Genomic DNA, 16,844 nt, shown 5'->3' with positions numbered 1-16,844 from the left:
AATACAAGATTTTAAACAATAAACGCTGAGACATGAAATACGTCACATTTGTTTTTTGTTTTTTTTTTACATTTGTAACATACTGCTACACAAAGAGTAATTAGCGATTTTGTGTATCATCATACATTTTCAAGGTATGAACATAAATTAATTTTTCCTTCTACTTAGATTAGGAGTGTTAGATTTGATGGCAATAGTAATTTTACGTTATTTCATAAATTTGCTTTTAATAGTGCACTGTAATGAAATTTCCATGAAAACAAGTGGTGAAAGTGATGATTTTTTGTTCTTGTTAGGTTAGAAGTTGCAGTTTTTATTGTGATAGTAACTATACATTATTCTTTGATTTCCCACATATTTTTGTGCATGTATAACAAAAATTGCTTTTAAATCGATTGATAGATTTGGTGTTTTAAGTCTACTTTATGCACAGTAAGGCTAATTGAGATTGGACCTACAGTTTAAAGTGGGATCCAAACTACTATGTGCCTCCACCAGGTATCAAACCCGGGACCACTTGATTACAAGGCGACGACAATACCACTGCGCTATCAGGGAGGCCCAATTGCTATTTAAAAAATGGTGAAAGTTCTTTCGGATGCAAGGAATTGGATGTGTCATGTTCACACTTCGGCGTTTAATATCTTGATTACTTGAGGTTTCTGCATGTTGAAATAACTTAATGTCATCATCAAAGATCAAAACCTATAAATTGAAAACAAAGTTAAAATTTTCAAACATGCATAGTCTGCCACCAGCCCCTCATCTTCTACTTGTTTTAAATGTGTTTCATTTCATTTGATTTGTTACCAATTTTATCATCATGTAATGCTAATCTGGGTAACGATTCAGATTGTTTAAGGGTATGCGAGACAGTCTCCAAACGGCTTTCCCTCCGAGTTAGTGTTGCCAACTTAGCTCTCTTTCACTCATTTGCCTGTGAACTGGGGCACCTGCTCCCATGCCTCACTATGATACCATCATTGGTTCCGGCACACATAGACCAACTTTTGCCATGATTATACATTTTGCATGTGACGTGATATTGTTATATTGGCTGCATCGCCCCATCCCCTCATATATCCCCAGCTAATTTTTTAGTACTAATATACTATTCCACAAAAAGATTTCTTCATTTTTACACAAGAAACTACTTACGGTAATAAGTTCCTGTAGCATTGTCTAACTTCTGGAAGGTGTTTTCTGTCATGTGGGAATGTATCATAGCGGAAATTCATAATTTTTGTTGAAAAGTAATTGTCCGATGCACAATAGCCTTTGGCACATAGACCTCCCTAGATTATCGCACGTCTTGCTTACATTTTGTCAATTGCAGGGTTTCCAACCATGGCATTGTTTACAGAAAAGATGATGTGTCGTGGATGCGTGGTGAAATTCACACCGGGTGTGGAAGATCCACTGGATTTTGTAATTGGGTACTTGAAAAAAAATCCACTTGAAGAGTATTTTTTTTGGTTACAAAGGTTGGAAAGGACAAAACACAAGCACGACGCACGATGATCTACGAAGGTGTTCACGCCATACTGTTTCTTACGCAAACGAAACAATGCAAATAAAGAAGTACTCGTAATGTGAAAAATTGAAATTACTTTTAAACAAAAACATGAATACACCTTCAAGAATGTTCCGTGAAGCAGATAGGTAAATATGAATGTTAAAAGTGACGAAACAAAGAAGTTACATGTGTTTGTGGAATAGTAAATTTTTACCTTTTTCATAGTGCCATGTTGACATGAAATTTGCATAATATTATCAGGGAATCCTTTATTTTTGATTTCTTACAACCATGAGATGGGTGATGCTGCCGGATCTAGATAGTGAAAACTAAGAATAAATTAGAGTTAACGGTAATAGCAGCACCCCACCCCTTTGACAACTAACATTACTGTAGGAAGCACTTCATAAATCTAGCTCCTTGAAAGTCAGTCTTAACTCCATTTAAGGTGAAATTTAGCTCTTTTATGCACACCAGGTTTGGCAACACTGCGAGAAGGCAAGCAGAATGCATTGGGCATATGGGAGTATTTATTGATTTGTTATCTTGGGAATATGAAACTTCCGATGGAATAGAAAATAATATCAACAGGAAGAGGGCAGTTTGAAGAAGTGATTGCCCAGGAGAAAAGTCAAAACTTCCATTTGATTAGCCGTAACTTTATGTTGAAGTTGATTCCCCATAAGGAATAAATGGGATTCCAAAAATTCTTATTTGTCATATTTTTAAAAGTAGTATCTAGCTTGATAATCAACTTTGAAAAATGCTTCGACCTGCCACATGTGGAGAAATTCATACTCTCTTGTACCCCCACATTTTTCTTCAGTAGCATTGCCCATTCCGACGATATTCAAATAAATGCACACATGGTGCATAACTGTATCTCCTCAAATATTAGCACTGTTTGGATTTCCTGAAACACGGATTTATGGTTGGAAAAAAAATTATCATATGCAGGGATTTATAGTCGAAAAAACTTGAAAATGTATCTTATGCAAGCACCTGCACTTCTGTTCAAAGAAAGAGGAATGACCTTGAAAGTAAATTGGATGCTTCCTGAAGGTAATTTTCACAGTTTGCTGTGGTAAAAAGTTCAATTTATAAGCAAAAAGACTATGTATGAGGTAAATTGCGCACACATCCCCATTTCTCACCACATGCTACTACCTTTATTCACCTATTCTCACTTATTGACCGTAAGTCAAACACCTTCCCGCTCAATCGCCGTATTTTGTCTTCTGACATCACATTAAATGCTTTTGCTTTCGGCTAAATGTAGCATATTTATGCAAAGAGACTGAAACTTAACAAGCCTAACCAAACCTTAGGTGCAATGAGTCATGACCGTAACTAAGACGACAGTATGCTGGTGGCATAAAGAATTATGTAGAAGTATATGGAAGTGAAAAATCATTCTCGAGAAAACATGCAGTAAGTAATCGTTATAAAACTCCACAGAATTTGTTAACAGACATAAACCGAAATTGAACCATGTAAAAAAATGTGCGCTTAACATGATGAAACTGCAATTAAACAAACGTAAATTGGGCCCTAATCTGATTTAGTCTAATGCACTAGATTATTTGGTAAAACTTCAATAGTGTCCCAATGAATTTCTTCATTTTTACACAAAAACTACTTACCAAAATGAGTTTCTGTAGCATTTAGAAGTTCTCGTTGGTATTTTCTTTCATCGAGAAAAACCGATGTTGTCCGTATATGCTAAATAGAACGAAATGAGTGCTAATGGAACCTAACCTAACAGACCTAACCTTGTAGGCATACCTCGTCCCCCGTGATGGTTCGTGGGGCTATCGTGAATTTTTGGGGCTACCCGTGGATGGTTTGATAATTGATGGCATACCTCGTCCCCTGTGATGGTTTGATAATTACTCTTTATGTCAAAAATTGAACTTTTTTCGTGAAAAAAGCAAAATAGCACCTTGAAGAATCTTTCGGAATGCAGAATAGATAAGTACAAATGTTAAAAATGACGAAATAAACGAGTGAGAGGTGTTGGGACACTATCAAAGTTTTACCGATTATTTTTATTACAGAAAAGTACTTTTGCTGTAGCACCTTGTCCTGCCACAAGTACCTTTGGGTTGCAATGATCCCATTGCAAGTCAGTAGAATCGTTACAACTCAGAAACGTCCGTGACTACAGGTACTTATAATTCGGGTTTCACTAATAATACAAGCAACAACCAACATAGTGTTCTGATGTCAGTGCGGAATGCCTTCATTGTTAGATTAGGCTTGTTAGGTTTAGTTTGGTATGAGTTCGTTATAACGGAGACACTTTAAAATCGGATATTTTGTGTTTCGTATGGTTCGTACTTGCCAATTGTGTATTGCGGAACATATTTGAAGGTGCCATTAAGGTTTTCACACAATTAGAAACATTTTTTACACTAAAATAAGCCATTTCTTGAAGTGTTACGGACCGCACGTCATGGTGCAAGCCCCACAAACCATTCACCGATAGCCCCAAAAACCATTTGGGAACATATAACCCTGCACGAATAGCCCCACAGACCATTCACAGAAGGTTAGGTTAGGCAAACAGTTAAAAAATGGCATGGTTCAATTTTCGCTTAAATTGAAGCAACGGGAATTGATTTCCGGCTGAAATAGATTGAAAGATGATTTCCGTAAGTACAGGGTGATTCTTTTAAAACTCATGGTTTTCTTTGTCGTGTAAAATTTGTAAATGAAGTATTATTTCCATGCGGTTTGTGGCAAATGCATAAGGATGTTTTTGTTGAGGCGTGGGCGATGCATATAAACCAATAAACATACTCCAATAAATCTCCCATCCTTCCTTAATCATTTGCCACAAACTGCAAGGAAATAATACTTCATTTACAAATTTTACACAACAAAGAAAACCATGAGTTTTAAAAAAATCACCAGTTTCTCCTGTAAATTTGAAGAAAAGTGTGGGTTTACTATCCTTCGGACACATTTATTTATTTTTACAGAAGAAACTACTTACCGTAATAAGTTCCTGTAGCATTGTTGAACATCGGGAAGGTGTTTTGTGTGATGTGGGAATGTTTCATAGCTGAAATTCATTTTGTTCGTTGAAAATTAATTCTCCGACGGAGAATAGCTAGCCCCACGAACCATTGGCACGTGCACAGGTTAGTTCTGTTAGGTTAGGAAACATAGTTAAAATTTGGTGTCATGTTAGTATCTGGATCTAGAAATTGGAAATAATTGCAAACCATTGATGCTAGCTCCACGAACCATTGGCGCGTGGTTAGGTTAGTTCTGTTAGGTTAGGAAACATACTTAAAATTTGGTGTCATGTAAGTATCAGGATCTAGAAATTGGAAATAATTGCGAACCATTGGCACGTGGTTAGGTTAGTTCGTCTCAGGCAAGCGAAAAGGCCTATCAGAAAGACGTACTGGTAATGTGAAAAATTGGAATTAATTTCATCAAAACAACATTGATACACCTTCAGGAATGTTCCGCGAAGCAGATACATAAGTACGAATGTCAAAAATTGACGAAACGAAAAAATTAGAGGTGTCCGAAGGATAGTAAATTTTTACCCTGAATTCTCTAATTTCCTTGTTGTACGTAACAGCTGTGCATCGGTGCACTGCAGCGATTTTTCTATCTGCTCCATTAGCAACACTGCTTCTTTAGTTCTGTCGAGCATCGCACGGCAGAAATATCTGTGCTGGACTCTAGCCATGTACTTACAGGAAAACATCAGAAGTCAATTTAACGTGGCGAATCATGAGAATTTCTTCCAAAATCAAAGCACAACAACTCAGCTACCAGCTTACAAACAAAATGGGTATTGTGCGCTTTTAAATGCTGAACTGTCAATAAATAGTACTGTCATTTTAAACGCAATACGTTCTTTATTGGAGAAGACACACACATAACGCTTGCATTAAATTGGATATTGAGGCTAGAATACTACTCAAAAGAGAAATAGTAGTTACAAATATTTACCCATTCTGGCTCTTCACTGATTATCAAGGGTCCTTTGAAATTATGAATACCAAAAAACACAAGCACAATCCACTATGTTCACACAGAATTCGAAGACGACACAATCAACGCTTTGATCACTGCTTTGGGTTTTCAGGTCTCCCTTATCGCACAACACTTCTGCAACTTGTGTTCTGACGTCATACAAGAAATACCTACGTTCTTAGTTTAGGTCTGTTAGGTTTGGTTCCATTAGCATAAATACACTGAAAATGTATTACTTATGTTAAAAGAACTAAACCTAGCTAGCATAACCTGAGAAATTTTGCATGAGCCAAAAAATAATAATAGTCTCTAGTGACGTCAGAACGCAAGGTCGCAGACGTGTTGTGTGATAAGGGAGACCCTTAATTTTCAACAGTACTACCACATGCTATAATGGTACACCATCAATAAACAACGCTGTAATATTATGCTTGTTGCCGGTGTTCCTTGGCTGCCAATCAGCGGCAAAATTAAAGTTGAAATCGGGTTTTCGCTTTACCGATGGTTTTAGGACCTGTGCGAACATCGGCAAAATCAGAAAATATGTTATTTTTATTCATAGTAGCATAAATAGAGTTCAATAGTTAATATTCGAACAGAATAACCAAGTCAAAAATGGACATTTCCACTGTGACATTAAAAACTTTTTAAATATATTCATTTTACTGATAATGACACCAAACTGAAATCTGCAAAATATCTCGCCTATATTTGTTTTGGTTCTCAAGATACACGCCTTCAAACACTGCTGAAATTCACCTCCTACGTCACAGATTTGAAAACGTCCTCTGCACAGACTAGACAGGCCTGACGTCATCCTTTAGACATGCGTGCAGGCAGGGCTTCTGCTCGTCCCGTAAACTAGCATGGGCCGTGCAAGCGACAGTCATTTCTTACTGCGTAAAACAAGTATCTTGTTATAGCTTCCAGTGCAAAAATAATGTGTGCTCCATTTGTTGGATATGAATTATACCCTAACAGTATAGAAGTATTTACTATAATTCAGCTAGTCGGTAGAGGGTTTTCATTAGGCTGACAAAGCAATACTGGTAAGGTCAGGCCCGTAGCTAGAGGGGGGCAGGGGGCAACTGCCCGCCCTGAGAGCCTGCTTTGCCCCCTCTGTGAAAAATACCCAACACGTTCCTACCTGGAATTCTCACTAATCTTTATGTTGTTGATTTGGTGTTTTAAGTCCACTTTATGCACAGTGAGGCTAATCGGGACTGGACTAAGGCGACGACGCTACCACTGCGCCATCGGGGAGGCCCTCACTAATCTTTACAATTATATCATGTGTTTACTCCAGCAACATGACAGACACTTATTGATTTTGTGATTTATTAGGGTGTATGGGATCCGTATAATGTCGTATCAGGATTGGGGGGGGGGGATTCCCTTCCAGATTCAGACTTCGTGAATTGATTTCGTTATTTTCAGTATCTAGAACAGTTGTGACATTTTGAGTAGTCTTGTATTAAAGGTGCCTAATGTGTTCGAATGTTTTTCTTGGTTGTGTTGCTATGAACTTGGAACTGCTTAAATTTTTGTTTCCGAAGTCTACTTTTTGGTAATAGTGATTCATGTGGTAGAGAGAGGGAGTGGATATGTGATTTCTGTTACTTTGCGTCAGGGACGTCGTTAGGGGGGGGGGGGCACGGAACGAAACGTTCACATGGCCCCGGCAAACTGTTCTGCATTTGCTGAAAATTTTACTTTCATGATAAATATTGCAAAATAGTTTTTCAGTAATTTTTTTCTTTCAGTTAGAAACACTGTTCTTAATTTGAGTGGCACGAACCCAAAACCACATTTCTTTCTAGTTTTCCTGGTTCTAGCTATAGTGGATGTCAGTGTAGGAACCCAGAACTTCGTTGTTACTCGAAATTTTGAGGGAGCGGTCTTTCCACCCCTCGTAGTCGCAGGTCAACAACAGGCAGGGTTGGGCGTTGAGTGTTGCTGTTGCGTCCAAACTATGTTTTGAGCTTGAGTAGATTGAAGAACGATCGCTTGTGCAGCGGTAAACGACATATATGCAAACAGTTACAACTGGTCCCGAATCAGAGCGCAATACACGCTAAATAAGTATAATGGTGGCAGGATGCCTCATATTTCCGGGTAAGTAGTATTATTCGCACCAAATATCTATTCTACTATTGAAACAGTCTAAAACACGCTACGTGTTAAAAGTAATTATCTTCACAAACTGTACGATTTCTCGAGTCGCATATTTTTCTCGATATCGTGAAGACCGATTTTGAGAATCCTCTTTAACAAACGATGCCTCCCCGATTGCGCAGAGATAGCGTTGTTGCCTTGTAATCGAGGGGTCCCGGGTTCGATACATGGGTGGAGGTACACAGTGGTCCGGATCTTACTTTAAACTGTAGGTCCAGCCCCGATTAGCATTACTGTACATAAAGTGGACTAAAAACACCAACTCAACTCAACTCCTTAACAAACTTTTCGAAGAATCGAAAATTTAAGCAAAAACAAGTAAATACATTTTTGTAATTTTGAAGTAAATTATTATTATTATTATTATTATTGTTATTATTTTGGGTATTTTTGGTTCGTATGAATCTGCCTCACACAGTAAGCTTATTTTGTTGAGTCAAGTACAATAAAAACCCTTGCAATAAGTCACTGGAAAGACATGTGAGGTTGCACATATATTTGAGCATCTATAAATATATAATAACCCGTGGTTCGACAGCCCTGGAAGGGCCTTGGTCTATCTCCCGACTGCCAGTCCCTCCCACAATCCTACCTAAAATTTTAGAGGTGTGGAGATCTTTAACCAGTAATGAGGTGACGTGGGGTCAGCACGTCGAACCCCCAAACCGTTATAGGGGATATCCGTAAAGGATAATTATATTCTTGTGGTAAGGAGTCGTTGTCATTTAACAAACTTTATTGATTTATTCCATCAGCATTATTTAAAATGTTGTGCCATACTGAACTTACCAACTTAACAAAGGCACATTGATTGCTAAATGAGGCATTTTCCTTGCTTTGCAGAGCAGGTTCAGTTTTTGGAGTATTGCAATGTTTTACACAGTCCGTTCGAAGAATTTTGAGAATATTGATGTTTTGTCAAAGGGACCACCCCCGAATAAATATCTGTGGATGTTTTACAGGTTTCATCGTATTTAAGAAGGTATTTTTTCTGGTGCAACTTTCCTCCCTACAACATGTCTTTTGCCACTCAAGCTGAAGAGCCGATTCATAGGTGCAACGACCTTGACAGAAAGAAACTCTGATTGGCACCATGTACAAAAGATTCAAGAAGTCCCGCAACCGACAGAACTCGAAGCGCTCGGATCCTACGGTGACATACACTTTGGTTGAACACAAACGGTTGCATTGGTAGGAAATGCAGTGATTTTATGGGCCGTCCTTTTCTGGGAAGTCGGGGACCTTTTGAAAACACACTTACCCTTCATGCACACCAGGGGGCCTAAGCCAGGTCACCCCTTCCCACAAAATCTTCTCTTCATCTGGCTCTGGCTCTGGTTATCGGCCTCGCCGAAACGCACTGCAGGTAGCTAGGACTTTCTGGGTTAATTACTTTATGGTTCAGCATGGACATAGGCTTTTCAAATTGCAAGAGACAAAATTCTACTGTTTGTCCCTTTTCTGGCGGGAGATGAATGACAAAGATGTCGCGGTTCCTTCAGGTTCCCACACTCAACCCTTGTGCTCATAACCTGCAATGAAGGGAAAGGCCATAATAAGCCTTTGTAATGTACCAGCTTTATATATCCTTCCTTCGTAACTTTCCACTCATTTTCAAGAAACATCTGCTTCTTTTTGCCCTACTGTGTTGATTGGTCGACAATTGATGACTGTCAGCTAGTTCGAAGAACAGTTTGATTCAAGAAGTGGTTTCATAGTTAGCTTCTGTAAACGTAAGATTCCGGTAGGATCACGGAGTGCTTGAGATCTCATTTTCATGCATTGCGAGTGAAATTTCGATTGATTTGGTTCATTTTACTTTGCTCTTCTGTTACATTTGGCTAATTGCGAAGATGGGGATGAGTGATGATATGATTAAATTGATCAATGGACACAACAAACACCCATGCTCAGTCCGGAATTCGAACCCGGCACACCTGGCATCGTAGCACGATGTGCTAACCACTCCGCCACGGGGGTAGGCGAAGAAGTGAAATTTCGAGTGTGAAGCTGCCAGCTTGTTTTTCTCTCGAAAAAGTTGAAGTAGGATCGGCTGATCAACCAAATGTCCAACACATTGACTTTCTAAATTGGTGTCCGACTGCCACACAGGAGACCGGGCTTGACTCCCAGCGCGGTTGATCTCACATGTGATGAAGAATAAGTCACATTTCAATAAAGGAAGGAAACTAGGTATGTAGTCAACATTTTATAGTAGTGTGCATGCTCTAGAAATAATACGTTTCAAAATTCTGCATATTTTGTGATTTTTCTTCTTTTAGCCTCCACCAGGGTTGTCAAAATTCCATCTACCCATAAGTTCTATGGGTTTTATTGGGATCCGTTGCAGGACCGGAACCTTTCTTCACGTACAATTTAAATTCGGTCCTAGTACTGTATTGTTCCATTAAAAAAAAGTTACTGGATCGTATTTAAATTGATCCGGAAAAAAATCCTTCACCGAATTTTAATTGATCCTGGAAAAAAGGTTCTTGGACAGTGTTTAAATTCAGCAGCAAAACAAGGTTCCTGGACCGAATTTAAATTTTACCGAAAAAAGAGTTCCTGCACCGTATTTAAATTCATACGGAAAAAAGGTTCCTGGACCGAATTGACTCCTAGAACCCATTTACCCTTGCTGATTTTCTCTCCCGGATATGAAATTAATTTATTTGCAATACCTGGACCATTAACAACCCTGGGATTGTTAAAGATTAGGGAACGCATACATTCTAATCCCATTATAGGACCGGAACCTTTTCTCTCGCACAATCTAAATTCGTACCAAGTTGCGAATTGTTTCATTTCAATACGGAACTTTGACCCTATTTAAACTGATCCGGAAAAAAATGTTCGTTGACCGTATTTAAATTCATCAACAAATCAGGTTCCTGGACCGAATTGAAATTCATCTGGGAAGAATATTCCTGGACCGAATTGAAAACTTTACAAATGAAAAGGTTCATTACGGTCCAGAACCCATTTACGCTTTCCGATTTTCTCTCCTGGACCGGAATTGAATTTATTGAAAATTCCTGGACCTTTAACAACCCTGGCCTCCACCCGCAAAAGCAGACGCTGTGGCTGGTGCTTAGGCGGAAAAGTTGACTAGACATACAAATAAAATTTATCCAAAGGTATATAGCGAATAATAGTTGCTTACATAATAATATCATGAATACGGAGAGCCAAATTACTTATCAAGCATTTTCTGTTATTTGTCTATCCTAGTGGGAGTGAAAATCATTTGCCCTTGTTGGTGAACTCGGTTCCTGCAAATTCAAGACGGCATTTTCTAATTTACATTTCTATTTGGGCCGACAACTCCGTGTTGGAGTGGTTAGCAGGTTACGCTACGAAGCAGAATGTCCCGTGTTCGAATCCCGACCTGAGAATGTGTCTTCTTTGTGATGGTCCTTTCATCAAGTTAATCTTAACTCATTCTCATCTTCACGATTAGCCAAAAAGTGTCAGAAAAGTGAAGTAAAATGAACCAAATCAATCAATAATTTCTATTTCGTTATTTTACACCGCCTTTCTACCTCTTGGGTTAAATGCGACGATGAGATTGAATGATGATCCGAAGGAATAGCGATGCGAGACATGATGCAACCACACCTGTCCAAGGTCCGAACCTTGGACCTCTGGTTTCGTGGTGCGTCATGCTCATGCTTCGGAAGTGGAATCCTTGGAATTAAAAACGATAAAAGTAGGGTGAAAGAAAACAACATTGTACTGTGCACAAAATGCATGTTTAGGTCCTCTAAAGAAAAGTACAGTTATTCAGTAAAATTAATTTTGAAGGACAAAGCCTCCGAAGTGTTTTTCCATTCGGTGTGGTCATCACATCGAGTCCCATCTAGTTTTGAGAGTGGAATTCGCTTATGTATTGATTTCAAGTAGCTTCCCAATTGTCCTCACGATGTTAGGCCATCACAGAAATTTTGGAGTTCCTACCAGGGATCAAAGCTTGAAAGACTAGAGCGCAATAATTTGAGCGCGCGGGAATTTTGTTGTTTCTATTGCCATCATATCTTCAGTTTTGCACGCGCAAAGAAGATTACTTTTAAGAAACTAGATGTGTGCATAAAATTTCATATATATCGTCATCATTCTCCAATGTGAACAGTACGACGCCACAAAAGACTCGTGCATGTCCCATAGAATAGTGGCTAAGGGTCTCGCCTTGCAATAAAGGCCGCCGGATTCGATTCTGGTATAAACAATATAGATGGGATGCCTATCTTGAACTCATTACACAAACATTTCATTTTCGCACCGTTGTCACACTTGTACGTACACCTGATACCAGCACCCTTTTATATCTAAACCCACGGAAGAGAGTTTTCTCTACTTCTCAATATTCTTCGAGCAAATTTACAAATCTAAGGAGTAAGGACTAATGACATTGTTCTTGGTGTCTCAAAAATCTAACATAAGAGAAAATACATGGAATTTTAAAGACTGTCTAGATGCCATTAAGTTAATAAGTTCATTCTGCATTTAGATTCCCGAATAATGGCCGTGGATTTCGCGAGTCTATATCCGTAAATTTTGGGGGGCTACAGGAGAAAATAATGTTCTCTTCCAACAAGATTTTATATATATATATATACTGTACATATACTTATGTAGGCCTATATGATATATTAATAGTTTGTTAGTTTTTAATGGTTTGATAGGAAAAAATCTTAAGTTTTGGGCCCCCCCGAACTGATCAACCTAGCTACGTCCCTGCTTTGCGTTGCTTCTCTGCCACTTCTAGCTAATTGCAACAATGAGTGATGACGTGAAATTGATGAAGAGACACTCATAAACAGTGCTGCAACCACAGGGGCAAAGGGTATTGCCCCTCCCCCCCCGACCTTGGACGGAAGTCCATTCTAGGGGAAGCAAACATTGAAGTACAAAAATAAGATATTAAGAGAAGATAATAGTTTCCTGTATAAAATTCACATATAAATGCTAATACGTGTTTTATTAATATATTTATATACTTCGCGGTTGCTAACGAAAGCCGATGAGAAATGGAGAATAAATAACAAGTCGGTCTTATTTCTGTGTTCTGGGGATAGCTGTGTTCAGTGTCCTTATAGATGAGGCTCTTTGATGTCCATTCTAGGGATGACCAGTTCCGGATCCTGGGGTATCCAAAATCCGGATCCGGATCCTAAAATTTTTCGGATCCGGAATTTTCAGATCCGGATCCAAAACTTCCGGATCATGGTCCGGAATTTTCGGATCCGGTACTTTCGGATCCGGATCCGTTTTGCCATCAAACATGCGCTTCTTTGGAAAGTAAAAATGTGTTTATAACATATTGTTACCTGCTAATATATATATATATATAGTGTGTGTGTGTGCGCGTGCACGATTTGTAATTAATTAATACACTTACAAGGGAGGTCTAAGTCTCCCCCTCCGATTTCCATGAAACTTGGCAGGTGTATAGAGGCCCCCCCCCCCTCAAATGTCAAGATGAGGAGAAATTGAAGTGGGGATCTGACCCCGAAACCACGTAAATATGGCATAGAAAAAAACAGAGGGCATAGGGCCTCTCTATACACCTGCCACATTTCATGGAAATCGGAGGGGAACACAGGGGTCAGATCCCCACTTCAATTTCTCCTCACCTTGACAATTGAGTGGGTTTTGCCCTGTAAAACCGTTTTTTAGCTGAAACAAAAAAACACGTATTTCTTCCTTTGGGCCCCACTATACACCTGCCAAGTTTCATGGAAATCGGAGGGACACAGGGGCCAAATCCCCACTTCAATTTGTCCTCATCTTGACATTTGAGGGCCCCTAAAACAGTTTTTTAGCCGAAAGAAAAAAAACATGTATTTCTTCCTTTGGGCCCGTTTATACACACAACTGCCAAGTATCATGGAAATCGGAGGGGTACACAGGGGTCAGATCCTCACTTCAATTTGTTCTCATCTTGACATTTGAGGGGGTTTTGCCCCCTAAAACAGTTTTTTTAGCTGAAACAAAAAAACACGTTTTTCTTCCTTTGGGCCCCACTATACACCTGCCAAGTTTCATGGAAGTCGGAGGGACACAGGGGCCAAATCCCCACTTCAATTTGTCCTCATCTTGACATTTGAGGGGGTTATGCCCCCTAAAACCGTTTTTTAGCTGAAACAAAAAAACACGTATTTCTTCCATTGGACCCCACTATACACCTGCCAAGTTTCATGGAAATCGGAGAGACGCAGGGGTCAGATCCTCACTTCAATTTGTCCTCATCTTTACATTTGAGGGGGTTTTGCCCCCTAAAACCGTTTTTTATCTGGAACAAAAAATAACACGTATTTCTTCGTTTGGGCCCGTTTATACACACACCTGCCAAGTATCATGGAAATCGGAGGGGGACACAGGGGTCAGACACTCACTTCAATTTGTCCTCATCTTGACATTTGAGGGGGTTTTGCCCCCTAAAACAGTTTTTTAGCTGAAACAAAAAAACACGTATTTCTTCCTTTGGGCCCCACTATACGCCTGCCAAGTTTCATGGAAATCGGAGGGGGACACTTAGATAACCTCCCTTGTTAGTCTTACACTTTGTAATTATGTAACACTGAATATATTATAATGTTTTATTTTAATTTGTAAAACTGTAACTGTAGAATAATTGTATAATTTTTGTATAACATTTCTATCTTGTTATATGTGTTAAAGGTTTCATCCTGGAATGGAATGTCTCACATTTATGTGTGTTTTCATTTCCAATACATTCGAATGAATACATATTCGTTTCAATGGCATTTACAAAATCACCTCTGACATTTTATGTTAAACAAGTAAGATTATTTTTGTGCACGAGTGTTAGCCGATGCGTAGCAAAGTATTTTAGGAACAACATTTATAAAAAATTCTTGTAGAACTAACTAATGAAAAATTTCTTTGTAATCGAAGATCATTATTACATTTTAAGGTGTGGTAATATTATAATGGGATTGAGATACGAAACTCTCGGATCCGGATTTTCGGATCCGGATCCAGATCCGAAACGTTCGGATCCGGAACTCTCGGATCCGGATCCAGATCGGAAACTTTCAGACCCGGATCCGGATCCGGAATTTTCGGATCCGGATCCGTTTGGCCATCCCTAGTCCATTCCTATTCTACGTTTTTGATATTATTCCATTCAAATATATTCGAATCCCAAATTAATTGTTTATGTTTCTTGTTAAAACAAAAACTCTCCTCCCCGGAAGAGATTGGTGGGGGGAAATTTCAGGACTAGATCATTGGTGGGGGGGAATTCCCCCCTGGATTTCGCACCCTGCGTTTAGAACACTTGGGTTTACACGCCAATTTCTTCAATATAAGAGGTGATATGGTACGTCGTTTTTTCGTCATATTGTTTAATGGTTAGTATGTATCTTCTCTAATGTTACATTTCTTCCCACTTTTGGATAATCGCGACAATGACTACGAGCAGTATTCGAAGTCGGGGTGCAGGAGAAACTCCCCCACCCCCACTGCCACCAACAACAACCAGCACAATCTAAGTATCACCCAACCTGCCCACAAGACGATACGAAACTTTGGCCTGTCCCATCTCATTTCGAAACATTCTCTTTTCCCGTCTCCTTTTATGAGATGAGACGGGAGACGGGAAATGTCTCGTCTCGTGAGCAACACTAACATAACAATAGAAGTATCCCCCTAGGCCTACTGTTCCCAAAGGCACGAGCAAACCCCCCATCCTCCACCAAACAACTTCCACTTCAATGAAAGGACATTCACAAAGGAACAGTCATGCCCAGCTCGAGAGTCAAACCTGGAACATGTGAGTTCCTCAGTTAAATTATGAATTTTGTGTATAATAATTACAACGCCAGTTCATTCGTGGTAATTCTGAATCGGCAGTTTGGTTTGCATATACACGTATAAGCAGGATAATATCCAGTTTTAGAAGGCTCGTAGCGTTGAAACGAGGAGTCAAACAAACAAAAAGATAATTAAGAAAAGTTGTTGTGTCTTCATGATCACTATGCACTGTGAAAGTTTGTACGATAAGCCTTTGCATAAGTTGTCAATCCTATCTTTTTCGAGACTTGAGACAAGAACGAGAATTGACCTCCGAAACAGAGACGAGACTGTCAACGAGGCATTTACAAATAAACACGAGACAGACATTTACAACTCTCAACGAGAACGAAACCAAGGCTGCCATGTCTCGTCTCGATAGGATCCCTAGTGATGAGGTTGTGAAGCAATTAATTAATGCGTTCGGGGAAAGAGATGAGGCAGCTTTTTTCGCAGTACAAATTTGAAAATATATTTCAGTATGTGATATAATGATATATACATTATTTCCTTGTAGTAATTACACATAAACTTAGCTTTGAAATGTACTGTACAACTGATGTAATCTTGTATTTTCTCTTATCTGCACAAAAATATTTTGTAACAGAAATGAAACACAGACTGAAATTGCTTTATGGAGAAGAAAATAAAAATAGGCGTTATAAGTAAAGTGAAGAATGTGAAAATTCTTATTTTGCACTACATGGTTTATGGTAAATTTCGATAAATATAAGTTTAAAATATATTTTTGAAAACATGGTCAGTAACCAATTTTACAAGCAATAGTTTTCTCGTGACTTGATGAAAACACGCACGCAGCAGAACTCTTTCGTTTATCTTTCACGTGAGCAGCAGGAATATTTAATAGATGAATGGCCATTATAATGCATAGCTTTCCCTTCCATTATCGTTCCTTCTTCCATTATTTAACTCTACACAGATTTGCAAGACTGTTGTACACGTTGGCTCTCCGTGGGCTACCCCCAGTAAACTGGACGCTCGAAGCAGACGATAAAAGGGCTCTCTCTGAGTAGTGACGTATTAACATGGCGGGGCGTGTTTTACAGCGCAACGGCGCAACGCTAGCCTCGCAACTTTGGAAGTCTGGTTTTCCCCTTAAACTGAACGCAGAGAAACGCGAAAAATTGCAGGGGTCATTTCCTCAGGGTGTAACACCATTAAGCCTTGTTTCCATGATATGAAATACTTAATATGCTGACCAAGGCAGTAATTTATTTTATTAAAAACATAAACTAAACGTAACGTTTCAACCTTCTAGCAAGGTCTTCTTCAGACTCTGTATCAAGTACATATGTAACAAGATACAAAAACAGGG

At 39.1% G+C, this 16,844-nt stretch overlaps 2 protein-coding genes across 2 annotated transcripts in view; one reads left to right on the top strand and one right to left on the bottom strand.

The window, feature by feature from the left end:
* LOC145984148 (protein ST7 homolog) overlaps positions 1-5,623 on the bottom strand; it is a 147,824-nt gene extending 142,201 nt beyond the window's left edge. Inside the window, exon 1 of the mRNA XM_083117616.1 lies at positions 5,492-5,623. Within this exon, the coding sequence (XP_082973742.1) occupies positions 5,492-5,495 (4 nt within the window). The 5' untranslated portion in view covers positions 5,496-5,623. The remainder of the gene's footprint in view (positions 1-5,491) is intronic.
* Positions 1-16,844, top strand: part of LOC145984147 (tubulin alpha chain-like) — a 192,201-nt gene that overhangs the window by 31,870 nt on the left and 143,487 nt on the right. The window lies entirely within an intron of this gene.

The sequence above is a fragment of the Lepisma saccharinum genome, chromosome 2 (genome assembly GCF_977018435.1).
Source record: "Lepisma saccharinum chromosome 2, izLepSacc3.1, whole genome shotgun sequence".
Classification (NCBI taxonomy): domain Eukaryota; kingdom Metazoa; phylum Arthropoda; class Insecta; order Zygentoma; family Lepismatidae; genus Lepisma; species Lepisma saccharinum.
The sequence above is the reverse complement of the archived record's forward strand: the minus strand, read 5'-3'. Positions and strand labels throughout refer to the sequence as shown.